Genomic DNA, 12193 nt, shown 5'->3' on the forward strand with positions numbered 1-12193 from the left:
CCCAAGCTAAACATATTGCCATTTTACCCAAAAGACAATGGCTGCCTGGTATAACCCACAAGGAGACTGGTTTCTCCTAAGGAGATTATTTATCATTTACCAATATGCTCACTTTCTTATCTGCCAACAATGAGCTTTTGTGGTTCTGGGGCTGACAACAGGGATGTCTACTTCTTTCTGGTTTATGAGTTGTAGGTTGTCTACACTTTTCAGAAACTATGCTGCACATTTCTTAAGCACTGTATCACGACCTCTTATTCTACAGCACTTCCCCACAGATTTGGTCAGGTACCCACTGTTTATGCCTGGTGATTTGTGTCTCTCTCACAAGCTATTAAACTGTGTTAATTTAGCTATGTAAATATTTAATATCAGAAACCAATATACTCTTGTACTTATTGACCTGTTCACATTTATTTCTTTCTTTGAAAAATTTAAATGACAAATACCCCAAACAATAAAGCAAAAGACAGTGACAGTACAGACCAAGGGACATGAACATAAAACAATGAAGACATGTGCAGTTCAACATTTATAAGAGATAAAAAATCTACTGAAAAATTTGCAGATCAAATTTCCAAATACTATAAACTGGTTAATAAAACTTAAAGCAAAGCCCTCCTTGGCATTTATTTTTCACAAGACAACATCTGAAGTCATGGATTTCAGTACAGTACAAAAAGAACACAAGTAGTCCAACTACACAAGATACACTGTATACATGGACACAAAGGTTAACTGCAGATTTCTTCATTGTTCTTCCTTTCTTGGTCCGGCAGTGCTATCAGTAGATGCTGGAGGAGGTGAATACTTCCTCAGTCTCAACAGCTGCATCAGTCTCATCAGGAAATATTACTTCATAATCCTAAGGAAACCTTCAGCAAAGTGGCCATATCAGATGTTATACTCCCTTCAAGCTCTGTTAAGACAAAACGAGAAAAAATGAACGTCTTACGAACTGTGACCGCCAAAGTGAAAATGATGTGTATATATTACTTAATTCAGTCAAACTGCACATTGTTTAACATTACAAAAGTATTTCTTTTAAGTCTGTGGATTCTAATTGTATTACGAAATGGCAATATGCATGTGGTCCACCAAGTTGGTAATGGGCAGAAGCCTTCACTGAGCAATTACACAGGGGCATGCACTTGCACAGGGGAAGGTATTGTGGCTCCTGCTGTGATGCTGGTCTTATGCCCTTCTACCCAGGGAAGGGTTAAGGTTAATTAGTAAAATAAAGTCTAATTGCCAGGATGCCTACAAGAACACACGCAGCATGGCATGGCTGCCTAAATGATGGATCTCTCATCCTAATGGATTTAGAGGTGGTCCCTTCCTCTAGGGAACATATTCTACATGCCACTCACACTCAACTAGCAAGTGTTCACATTACTCCTTTCCCCTAGATGCTTACAGTTAGCTTACTTACATTTTAACCTACACTTTGTTTGGACATAGTTTCCAACTTGTATATGCCATTTTCCACTAACTTACACAATGTATAATGGTTATATGCATATCACACTGTATGACATAATTCCTTGTGCCATATGATCAGGTCAGACCTGAATGAGGCAAGTAACAACTCTGCTGTCCCCATACAGTAAATGCAGAGTTGATTCAGTTCCTGGATAGTGCTAAACTGACCTGCCAAGCACCTGATACAATGGGAAGATGATAACCTGTATGAAATGGTGACAATCAAAATCTATCTAGCTGTGTTAATAGCTCTAAGTCCCAAGTACTATGGGGTGAACTGCCTGCCAAATGCTCTGTAGGCAATATAATTAATTAAGCATTCTGGACAAGTTTCAAATAGTCTGGGTGTAGGTATTTGAGCTACATCAGCTCCTCCTTGCCACACACTAAATTTGGTCCATACAGCCATTATGACTGTTCACAACTGGCTAGCAAACTTTATGTATCTACACCATGCCAATATTTCCCCATAGCCTAAGTAACTGGTCTTGATGGTTCTGGTTACTGAATCCTGAACAAGATCAGTATAAAGTGTAATCAAATACTTATATAATACAGAACTCTAATAGGACCAATAAATTAATTTTACATACACAAGGCAATAAAACAACTCTTTTTTAAAAATGATTTAATGAACTAATGCACAGGTGGACCCTTCAAGCTTAAACAGGAGTGAAGGAGTTGAATCTTATATAATGAGAAGTTATGTACTTACCATAACGTTCCATGTTAGTTGTCTTCTTCTCGCCTTCTTTCTTGCTGGATGGGTTCGGAGCCGAACCTCGGCTCCGACTCGGCCTATTACTAAAGCTCGAGAGCGATTTTTACCGGCTCAAGGCTATCCTATGTCCCATAATGCTAGGCGTGATATACCCAGATCTCATTTGATAGCTAACACTATGGACATACATGTCCCCACCATGACAGAGAATATATATATATATATATATATATATATATATATATATATATATATATATATATATATATATATATATATATATATATATATATATATATATCTACCTCTATACATCTAGGTATAAAAAACTCTTATAAGAGTTACCAAGAAAGGGGAAGAGGTAGCTAAGGAGATAACTCTCATGATACCACATCTCAGAAGATACTCTCTGTCTTGCCAGGCTAGGGGGATGGAGGGTGGGAAGCAAGAAAGAAGGCGAGAAGACAACTAACATGGAACGTTAGTTATGGTAAGTACATAACTTCTCAATGTTAAGTTGTCAATCTCGCCTTCATTCTTGCTGGATGGGACAGCGTCCCTAGCACCTTAGTCCTGGGTGGCTCAATGGAACAAACCCTTGAGTACAGTGGAACCAAAATCAGCCCTACTTCTAGAGGTCATGTCCAGCTTGTAATGAGAAATGAAGGTATGAGGAGAGGCCCATGTGGCCGCTGCACAAATGGAATCCATTGGCAATCTTGCCTGAAAGGCTACTGAAGAAGCTAATGCTCTGGTTGAATGAGCTCTGGGCTTAATAGGGAGCTCTTTATGCCTCAATTGGTAAATCAACATGATAACAGAGGTCAAACACCTGGACAAGGTTACTTTGGAAACTGGCAGGCCTTGTTTCCCTTCCGCGTAAGACAGGAAGAGCAGTTCTGATTTCCTCGTCTGCTTGGTTCTATCCAGGTAGAAGCGTAATTGACGGTGAACGTCTAGACAATGTAACTTTTAGTTATGTACTCACCATAACTTCAGATGTTTGGGATCCATCTCGCCTACATTCTGACTGATGGGTTCGGAGCCGATCCCTCGGCTCCGACTCGGCACGCTTATGCTATAGAGCGAGGCCTCTAATTGGCTGAGCTATCTTTATCCCAGGATGCACCACCACTAATCCCCCAGATCTTGTTTGTCCGCATTCATGCACAAATGCATAACTTGTTTATATAACATTGTTAGATGTTTCAAGATGAAACAACAGGATTCGGACCTTCTGATATCCTCTGATCTCCAAGGAAGGGGGAAGGAGGGTGGGTTATTAGAATGTAGAGATGGATCCCAAACATCTGAAGTTATGGTGAGTACATAACTAAAAGATGTTATGTGATCCTATCTCACCTACATTCTGACTGATGGGACAGCGTCCCTAGCACCTAAATCCCGGGTGGCTCATTGGAAAACACTCCTGAGCACTGTGGAACCAAATGAAGCTCGTCCTCTAGATGCCACATCTAATTTGTAGTGGGAAATGAAGGTGTGCGGGGAAGACCATGTAGCCGCAGCACAAATGTCACCAATAGCAAGCTTAGAATGAAATGCTACCGAAGTAGCTATAGCCCTTGTAGAATGAGCCTTGACAGAGGTGGTAAGCTCTTTGTCAGAATAAATATAAGCTTGAGTAATACAGTCCCTGATCCATTTGGCAATAGTGACCTTTGTGACAGCGTTGCCCAATTTGTTTTCTGCAAAGGATACAAACAACTGATCTGTTTTCCTTGTTTGTTTGGTCCTATCTAAATAAAAACGTAACTGTCTGTGGACATCTAGTGTATGGAATATGAACTCCGCTTTGTTAGAGTATTTCGAAAAAACTGGAAGCTCTAACGATTGTTGTAAGCATAAAGTAGAACAAACTTTAGGAACAAAAGAAGGATTTGGTCTGAGGGATACTCTGTCTGTATGAAAAACCAAGTACGGGGGTTTCACTGACAAAGCTTGAAGCTCTGAAACCCTTCTGGCTGAAGTAATCGCCACTAGAAAGGCTGTCTTCCATGATAGAAACTTTAGATCACAGGTAGCTGCCGGTTCAAAGGGGAAAGAAGTCAAGGCAAGCAACACTATATCGAGATCCCATGGAGGTGCAGGATGAGAAATCGGAGGTCTTAATAAAGCAGCACCTTTCAAGAAGGTCTTACACAAACTGTTGCTCATTAAAGGTGGGTCTATGGATTCATGAAAATTAGAAATTGCTGCCAATCGTACTTTGATGGTAGAAACTGAAGAGCCTTGATTGAAAAGAGAGGTCAGAAATTTTAATACTTCTGCCACGGAAGTAGAAATGGGGTCCAGGCCCCGGAGTTGAGCCCAAATAGCAAACCTTTTCCATTTGCTAGAATACAGTTTCTTTGTAGCAGACTTGTGGGCTGAAGATAATATGTGCACAACATCTGGATCCAGTGTATGACTCCTGACTATCGTCGGAAGAGGAGGAGCCAGGCCGTCAACTTTAAGGTGTGTAGGGACTGGTGGAATAGTCCCGACTGATGAATCAGTAGGTCTGGGACCTGGTCCAGGAACCATGGACCTTCCAGAGCATGTTTCCGAAGATGGGGGAACCACACTTGACGAGGCCAGTAAGGAGCAATTAAGATCATCTTGCTCCCTAAGAGAGATGCCTTTTGAATCACCCTGGGGAGGAGAGGAACTGGAGGGAAGGCATAAAGCAGGCCGGTGGGCCAAGGATGGACTAATGCGTCCATGGGGCTCTTCCCCGGAGCCGGGGTTAGGGAGAAAAATTCTTTGCACTTCGCATTTAGAGGAGTCGCAAAGAGGTCGCAACACGGAACTCCCCATTCGCTGAAAATCTGCCTTGCAACTGTCATATTCAGAGACCATTCGTGAGGAGAGAGGATGGTTCTGCTCAATCTGTCGGCTATGACATTGGACTTGCCCGGTATGTGAGTAGCCACTAGGAAGCGTTTGGTCGAGACTGCCCATTCCCAAACTCTCATGGCTTCTCTGCAAAGAGGATAGGATCTGGTCCCTCCCTGTTTGTTCAGGTACCAGACAACTGACATGTTGTCTGAGTGAACAGCAATTACGCCCTGAGGGAGATAATCGTGAAGGGACAGGAGTACTGCCCTCATTTCTAGGATGTTGATATGAAGAGGAGTCTCTTCCGGGTGCCATTTGCCTTGGACTGACTTGCCCAGGGAATGCCCCCCCCACCCCATCTGGGAGGCGTCCGTGGTCAAAGTGGCCGCCGGAGGAGGAAGAACAAAGGGTCGTCCCTGATCCAAATTGGAGGGCACTAGCCACCAGCGAAGGTCCCGTTTGCAAGATTCCGTGATCCATATGAGGTGACTGAGAGGGAGTTCCTGAAAGGACCACTGAGTTGAAAGAAGCCACTGGAGGATTCTCATGTGCAACCTTGCCAAGGGAACTAGAAGAACAGTGGCAGACATGGATCCCAATAGCTGCAGGACCATTCTGGCTGGGGCTTTGGACCTGGGGAGTAAGGCTCGAACTTGATTTTGAATGGTTTGAATTCTGTCTGTAGGTAGATAGACCCGCATCTGGTTTGAGTCTATCTCTACCCCTATGAATCTTATTCTTTGAGATGGCCGCAACACAGACTTTGGCCAATTGAAGGTGATTCCAAGGGAATTGCCCAGTGATATAGTGGCTTGTAGGCTCTGCAGAAGTAGATGCTTGGAGGTGGCAGTTAGGAGCCAGTCGTCTAGGTATGGAAACACCTGGAATCCTAGACTTCTCAGGTGAGCAGTCACTACTGCCAAGCATTTGGTGAACACCCTGGGGGCTGTGGTGAGACCAAAGGGCAGCGCACGGAACTGAAAATGACTGCCTCCTAGGCTGAAGCGCAGATGTCTCCTGGACGTTTGAAGTATCCTGATATGATAATACGCGTCCTTGAGATCTATGGAGCACATCCAAACACCCTTCTCCAACAATGGGAGAATGGTTTGTAGAGTGACCATTCGGAACTTGGACTTTCTGACTGAACGGTTCAGGATGCTTAGGTCCAAAATGGGCCTCAGGTCCCCGGTCTTTTTTGGCACCAAAAAGAATCTTGAGTAAGTCCCTAATCCGATCTGGTCTGCAGGGACCGGTTGGATGACTCCCTTTTGCAGCAGCTTTGAAATTTCTGAGGCTGCGGTATCCCGTTGACTGGGTGGCGGGTCCGGGATTTTTTTGGACTGGGGGGGGGGGGGTGAGAGAATGGGATGGAGTAACCTCCGGTGATAATCCGAAGCACCCATCGGTCCTGAGTGATCCCTTCCCAGGCCTTCAGGTGCTTCGAGAAACGACCCCCGACTGGCTCCGGAGCAGCACAGCCGGGCAATCCCTCAGGGACTATGAAAAGCTGAAGAGCCACGAAATGACTCGCAGTCTCCAGTGTTGCAAGGGCCTCTGCCGCCTCTGGGACGGCGTCTTCCGGATGAATTTCCCCCTCCTCTGCCTCTGGAGGGGGAACCTTCCTGCTGAGGGGTAAGGCTTCTGAGATGTACGGAACCACATTTTCCCTCCTCTTTTAGCCTTGGGATAAGGCCGAAAGGGAGTGGAAAATCGTGCCCCTACGGCAGTCAGAGTCTTACCTTCTTGTTCACAGCGGGTAAGTGTGTCTTTTACCTTGGGTCCAAACAAAGAGGACCCATCAAAGGGGGGCGTCGGCAAATGAAGACTTAAAGGCCTCCGCGAAATGACACAGGCGGAGCCAGGCTTGTCTCCGTAGAGCAATTCCTGTACTGCGCTCTACTCGCCTTCGGCCGCATCTGAAATGAGCCTCATGGACGAGTTCGAGATGGACGACATTGTAGCCAGCTGAGAGCCAACCGTCTGGGCCAGCTCCTCAGGCAGGTTACCCAAGAGGGTATCGGATAGCTCCTTAATCAGATCCCTCTGAAATCTCGTAAAGTGCGTCAGGTAGTTCAAGGACCTCAGTGTAAAGGCCGCTGAACTAAGGGTGCGCTTTCCGTACCGATCCATGCTCCTAGACTCCTTATTAGGAGGATGGACGGACGTAGAAGCCTCTGCTACATCTTGCTGGGTAGCAGATGCCACCACCATAGCATCTACGGCCACACCTTTAGTAAGGAACGCTCTATCTGGGGGCGCCGAGAGAAACTTGTTCGGACGAGCGGGCACCGGTTCCACAGAGTCTGGGTGTTCCCACGCCCTTCGACAGATCAAATCCAAGAGCTCGTCGAAGGGCGGAGACACCCAGGAGGCGGAGGGCTGAGCCCCGAAGGCCTTCAGGAACACCGACTCATCAGCAGAGGGAGGTTTGGACTGCCAGCCACCTCGTTGTTTTAGGGCTTCCAGGATATCTGCAAAGGAGACATCATCCGAGGACGACTTGGGGGACCCTTCTGCATCATCGAGATCAGTGTCAGATGTCAGAGACTCATCAGGGGAGTCAACGTGCTTCCTCTTGCACGCTCTCTTCCTGGGAGGTTCTTCCAAAGAGGCTTCAGAAGGACCTCCAGGAGGGGGAGAAACCCCAGCGGGGGTAACCTGAGGCCCAGGGGCTCCGCTGTCTAAGGACAGGGGGACTGCCATCGACCCAGTCTCCAAATGTAGGGAAGGAGCTGGGGAAACTGTGGAGGTAGCCAAGGAGGATTTGGCTAAAGCACTCCTCATAGCCCTGAAGGCGGGACCACCAGAATCCTGGGAGGGTCCCCCCTCCGTGGCCACGACAGTGGACGGTACTCCCGCCGACGCACCAAGAGGGAGACTTGGGACCGAAAGCATCAATCCCGAAGCCTCCCCCCCAGGGCCGAAGGAAGAAGTCCGTGCACTGAACTCCGACCCAAGAGCCGGAGTTGGAGCAAGGGTCGGGCCCGACCCTAACACCTCCACTGGTTCCACCAGCACCGGCTCCAATGGTGCCGAAGCTGTTGGAGGAGAAAACACAGTAGGGGGGTGGACTATCGGCTCCGAAGCCAAATGGGCTGGAGCCGAAACCATCTTTTGGAACACCGGAGACTGGAAGAGTCGAAGGAGCACCCTGTCGATGTCCGAATCAGACATCTTGGATGATCTCAAGGATACCGATCGGGCCCGAACTGATTTCTCCATCGGCTCCGAAGGGCTCGGGGACCGGCTCCGAAATGACTCAACAATTATCGGCTCCGAGGAAGGTTTCAAGGAAATTCCCTCGGTGCCGATAAGGACTTCGCCCGAGGGGAGAGTCTGAGCCGATACCTTATCGGCTCCAATATCAGTGGAGCCGATGAGGGTGACCGCCTCGATACCCCAGACCACGGCTCCGAAACCAGAGGGGTCGAGGCTGGAGGCATCGAGGCAGACCGTTCCGACCTCGGCTCCGAAGTCCGTGGAGCCGATGGAGAAGTCTGCTTAGTTTTCTTAGCGGTCGGTTCCGACTGACTGGTCGGAGCCGACGCTTTCCTCTTTTTAGAAGGAGACGGAGAGGAAGATAAAGCCTCCTCGAAGGAAGGCTTGATTAATCCTTTGAGGATTAATTTGTTCTTCCTCTCCTGGAGGACTCTAGAAGAGAACGCATGGCATACACTGCACGACTCTTGCAGATGTTTAGCACCTAGGCAATAGACGCACGAGGAGTGGTCGTCCGTTATGGACATTTTGAAGCCACACCTCGTGCATTTTTTAAACCAGGAGGGTTTATGTTCTTTAGACATAATCAGGCTGAAATACAGTTACCACAACTAGAAAAACAAAAAGGTTTGACACACAAGAAAAATATATACCACTAGGTTAGTGTTAAATATTTAAACTAAAGACCTTTTTTTTTTTTTTTTTTTTTTTTTAAAACAAGACTGTTCAAAGAGAAAAAGAGGGTCAAGACCCTCTAACTTAAACGGGTACTTGACCCACACACAACCACTAAGGTAGTAGAAACCACAGGGGAAGGCCCCTCTAACTTAAACGGGAACCTTCTCTGACAGGAAATAACATGAAAACCTCAACTAAAAATCACAAAAACACTCGTATACAAGGAATAGCCGTTAAAACAGCTTTTGGGTTTAAATGAAGCAAATACTGACAGGAAAAAGCCTAATAAACAGTACTTAGCCCAGCCAATTGTTGAGACCACGTCCAAGCTCTGTAAGCGGCAAAAGAGATCTGGGGGATTAGTGGTGGTGCATCCTGGGATAAAGATAGCTCAGCCAATTAGAGGCCTCGCTCTATAGCATAAGCGTGCCGAGTCGGAGCCGAGGGATCGGCTCCGAACCCATCAGTCAGAATGTAGGCGAGATAGGATCACATAACATCTTCTGTTCAGACCTACTGGTATAAAGTGGGAAGAAAACAGGAAGATCGATGGTCTGATTCAGATTTTTTTTCAGAGAGTACTTTGGGTAAAAAGGACGGATTAGTCCTAAGTGACACTATCTTTATGAAAAACAAGGTAAGGAGGGCGAACACAAAGGGCTTGAAGCTCTGATACCCTTCTCGCTGAAGTGATGGCTACTAAAAACAGAGTTTTCCAAAAGAGCAACTTTAATGAACAGGAAGCAGCAGGTTCAAAGGGAGGGAGAATTAAAGACGACAGCACCAAATTAAGGTCCCATGGTGGGGGAGGATCTTTTACCGGGGGCCTAAGTAAGAGGGTTCCTTTTAGAAAGGCTTTACAAAGTTTGTGTGACATAATGCTGGTCTCTGACAATCCAATGTGAAAATTCGCAATGGCTGCCAACTGAACTCTGATGGTGGCTGAAGAAGATCCCATTTGAAAAAGTTCTGCCAAAAAGTCTAAGACTGTATGGACAAGGGCTGTAAAAGGGTCAACTTGTTTCTCCCCTGCCCAAACAGAGAAACGCTTCCATTTGCTAGCATAAGTCTTTCTGGTAGTAGACTTCTGCGAAGCGAGGATGATGTCACGAACTGAATGAGAGATTGAGGGAACCCTGGCTAGAGTTGGAAGTGGAGCAACCAAGCTGTGAGGTTGAGAGATTGGGGAGATTGATGCAGCCCGCTCAACTGATGTGTCAGAAGATCTAGCGCTGGGTCCAGATGCCAGGGTTGATCTACTAGATGACGTTGCAGGAACGGAAACCAAATTTGTCGAGGCCAGTAAGGGGCAACAAAGATCATTCTGGATCTCAAAACATTTGCTTTCTAAATTAGCTGAGTAATTAAGGGAAAAGGGGGAAAAACATACAGAAGACCCCAGGGCCAATCGTGGAATAGAGCGTCTCTGGGGGGAAGACCTGGGAGAGGGAAGATGGTGAAGAAGTCTGGGCACTTGCTGTTTTGAGGGGTTGCAAAAAGATCGCAGCAAGGCTGACCCCACCTCCTGAAGATTTTTTCCGCTACTAGCTGGTTGAGAGACCACTCGTGGGGCATGAGAATGGCTCTGCTCAGCCTGTCCGCTATGACGTTGGACTTCCCGGGGATATGCGTTGCTACCAGAAACCATTGAGAAGAGATTGCCCACTGCCACAGTCTGAGTGCTTCTCGACATAGGGGGTAGGACCTGGTTCCGCCCTGCTTGTTGATGTACTACACTACAGACATACTGTCTGTCTGAATTGCAACAGTCCCGGTGGGTAGAGAGTCTTGAAGGGCCTGCAACGCTAAAAGTACCGCTCTCATTTCCAAGACATTTATTTGCAGGTGGCTTTCAAAAGGCTGCCATGTGCCCCTGGACTGCCCTGCCCTGAAAATGCCCCCCCCCGCCCGATCAGGGAGGCATCCGTTGTCACAGTAGCTACAGGAGGAGGAAGGACAAAGGGTCTGCCCTGAAGAACCTGAGGGGAGACCATCCACCACGAAAGGTGTCTTTTGCATGACTGAGTGATTAGAATGCTGTGTGACATTGGAAGCTGTTGAAAGGACCACTGGGAAAACAGCATCCATTGCAGGATCCGCATGTGAAAACGAGCTAGGGGAAGTAATGTGATAGCTGCTGCCATGAGACCTAGGATTTTTAGTACGAATCTGGCCTGGACTCTGCTCTTTTGTAGTAGGATTTGAACATGACCTCAAATGTCTGAAATCCTTTGTACAGGCAGTTTTGCGGACAGTTCGACAGTGTTTAAAACGGCGCCTATGACGGTAATAGACTGACAAGGTAGACTTTTCGGAGTTTATAGAGATACCTAGCTCGTTGCAAATTTGGAGGGTATAACCTCTGGAATGGAGTAGCTGACGCTTGGTGGTGGCAGTAAGGAGCCAGTCGTCTAAGTATAGAAACACCTGGAATCCTTTTCATCTCAGGTGAGCCGCAACCACTGCCATACATTTGGTAAACACCCTGGGGGCTGTGGTGAGGCCAAAGGGCAGGGCTCTGAATTGGTAGTGACTGGCTCCCAGCCGGAAGCGGAGAAACCTCCTGGAGTGCCTGTTCACTTTGATAGGATAGTACGCATCCTGAAGGTCTATAGAGCACATCCAATTGTCCTGACCCAGGAAGGGTAGAATGGACTGAAGCGTGACCATCCGGAATTTCGTTCTTTGAACAGACTTGTTCAGCCTGCTGAGATCCAAAATAGGTCTCCAGTCCCCTGTCTTTTTTGGTACCAAAAAGAACTTGGAGTAGACTCCGGATCCTTGTTGGTCTGCTGGGACTGGCTGGATGGCTCTTTTTTCTAGCAGCTTTGAAATTTCTAGTGCTGCTTGATCCCTCAGACCGGGTGGAATGTCTGGAAGGGGCCCTTTTGGCGGTTGTGGGGTATGAATAAAGGGAATTTTCTAACCCTTGGATATAATCGACCATACCCAATTGTCTTGCATGAGGGAATGCCAGGCTTCTGGATACAGTGATAGTCTTCCTCCGACTGCCTCCGAAGGTGGACAGTCGGGCAGCTCCTCAGGGGTGCTGGAAGGGTTTGTCAGAGAAGGATTCTCTGCTATCCTGATTCTGTGGACCCTCCGCCTCTCGGGCGGCGTCTATTATTGTTCCCTCTTCTGCCTCTGGAGGGAAGCTCACCACATGCGTCAGGCAGTACTCCCTGAGGTTTGAGAAACCACATTTTCCCACCTTTCTGACCCTTAGGGTACGGTCTAGAAGGAGTAGAAAAA

At 47.1% G+C, this 12193-nt stretch overlaps 1 protein-coding gene across 1 annotated transcript in view; it reads right to left on the bottom strand.

The window, feature by feature from the left end:
• Positions 1 to 392: 392 nt before the first annotated feature.
• The window catches only part of SMARCAD1 (SWI/SNF-related, matrix-associated actin-dependent regulator of chromatin, subfamily a, containing DEAD/H box 1), a 3333959-nt gene continuing 3322158 nt past the window's right edge, over positions 393 to 12193 (bottom strand). Inside the window, exon 23 of the mRNA XM_044061375.1 lies at positions 393 to 919. Within this exon, the coding sequence (XP_043917310.1) occupies positions 858 to 919 (62 nt within the window). The 3' untranslated portion in view covers positions 393 to 857. The remainder of the gene's footprint in view (positions 920 to 12193) is intronic.

This window comes from Protopterus annectens, chromosome 2.part0 (genome assembly GCF_019279795.1).
Source record: "Protopterus annectens isolate FY-2018-M chromosome 2.part0, PAN1.0, whole genome shotgun sequence".
Taxonomy (NCBI): Eukaryota; Metazoa; Chordata; order Ceratodontiformes; family Protopteridae; genus Protopterus; species Protopterus annectens.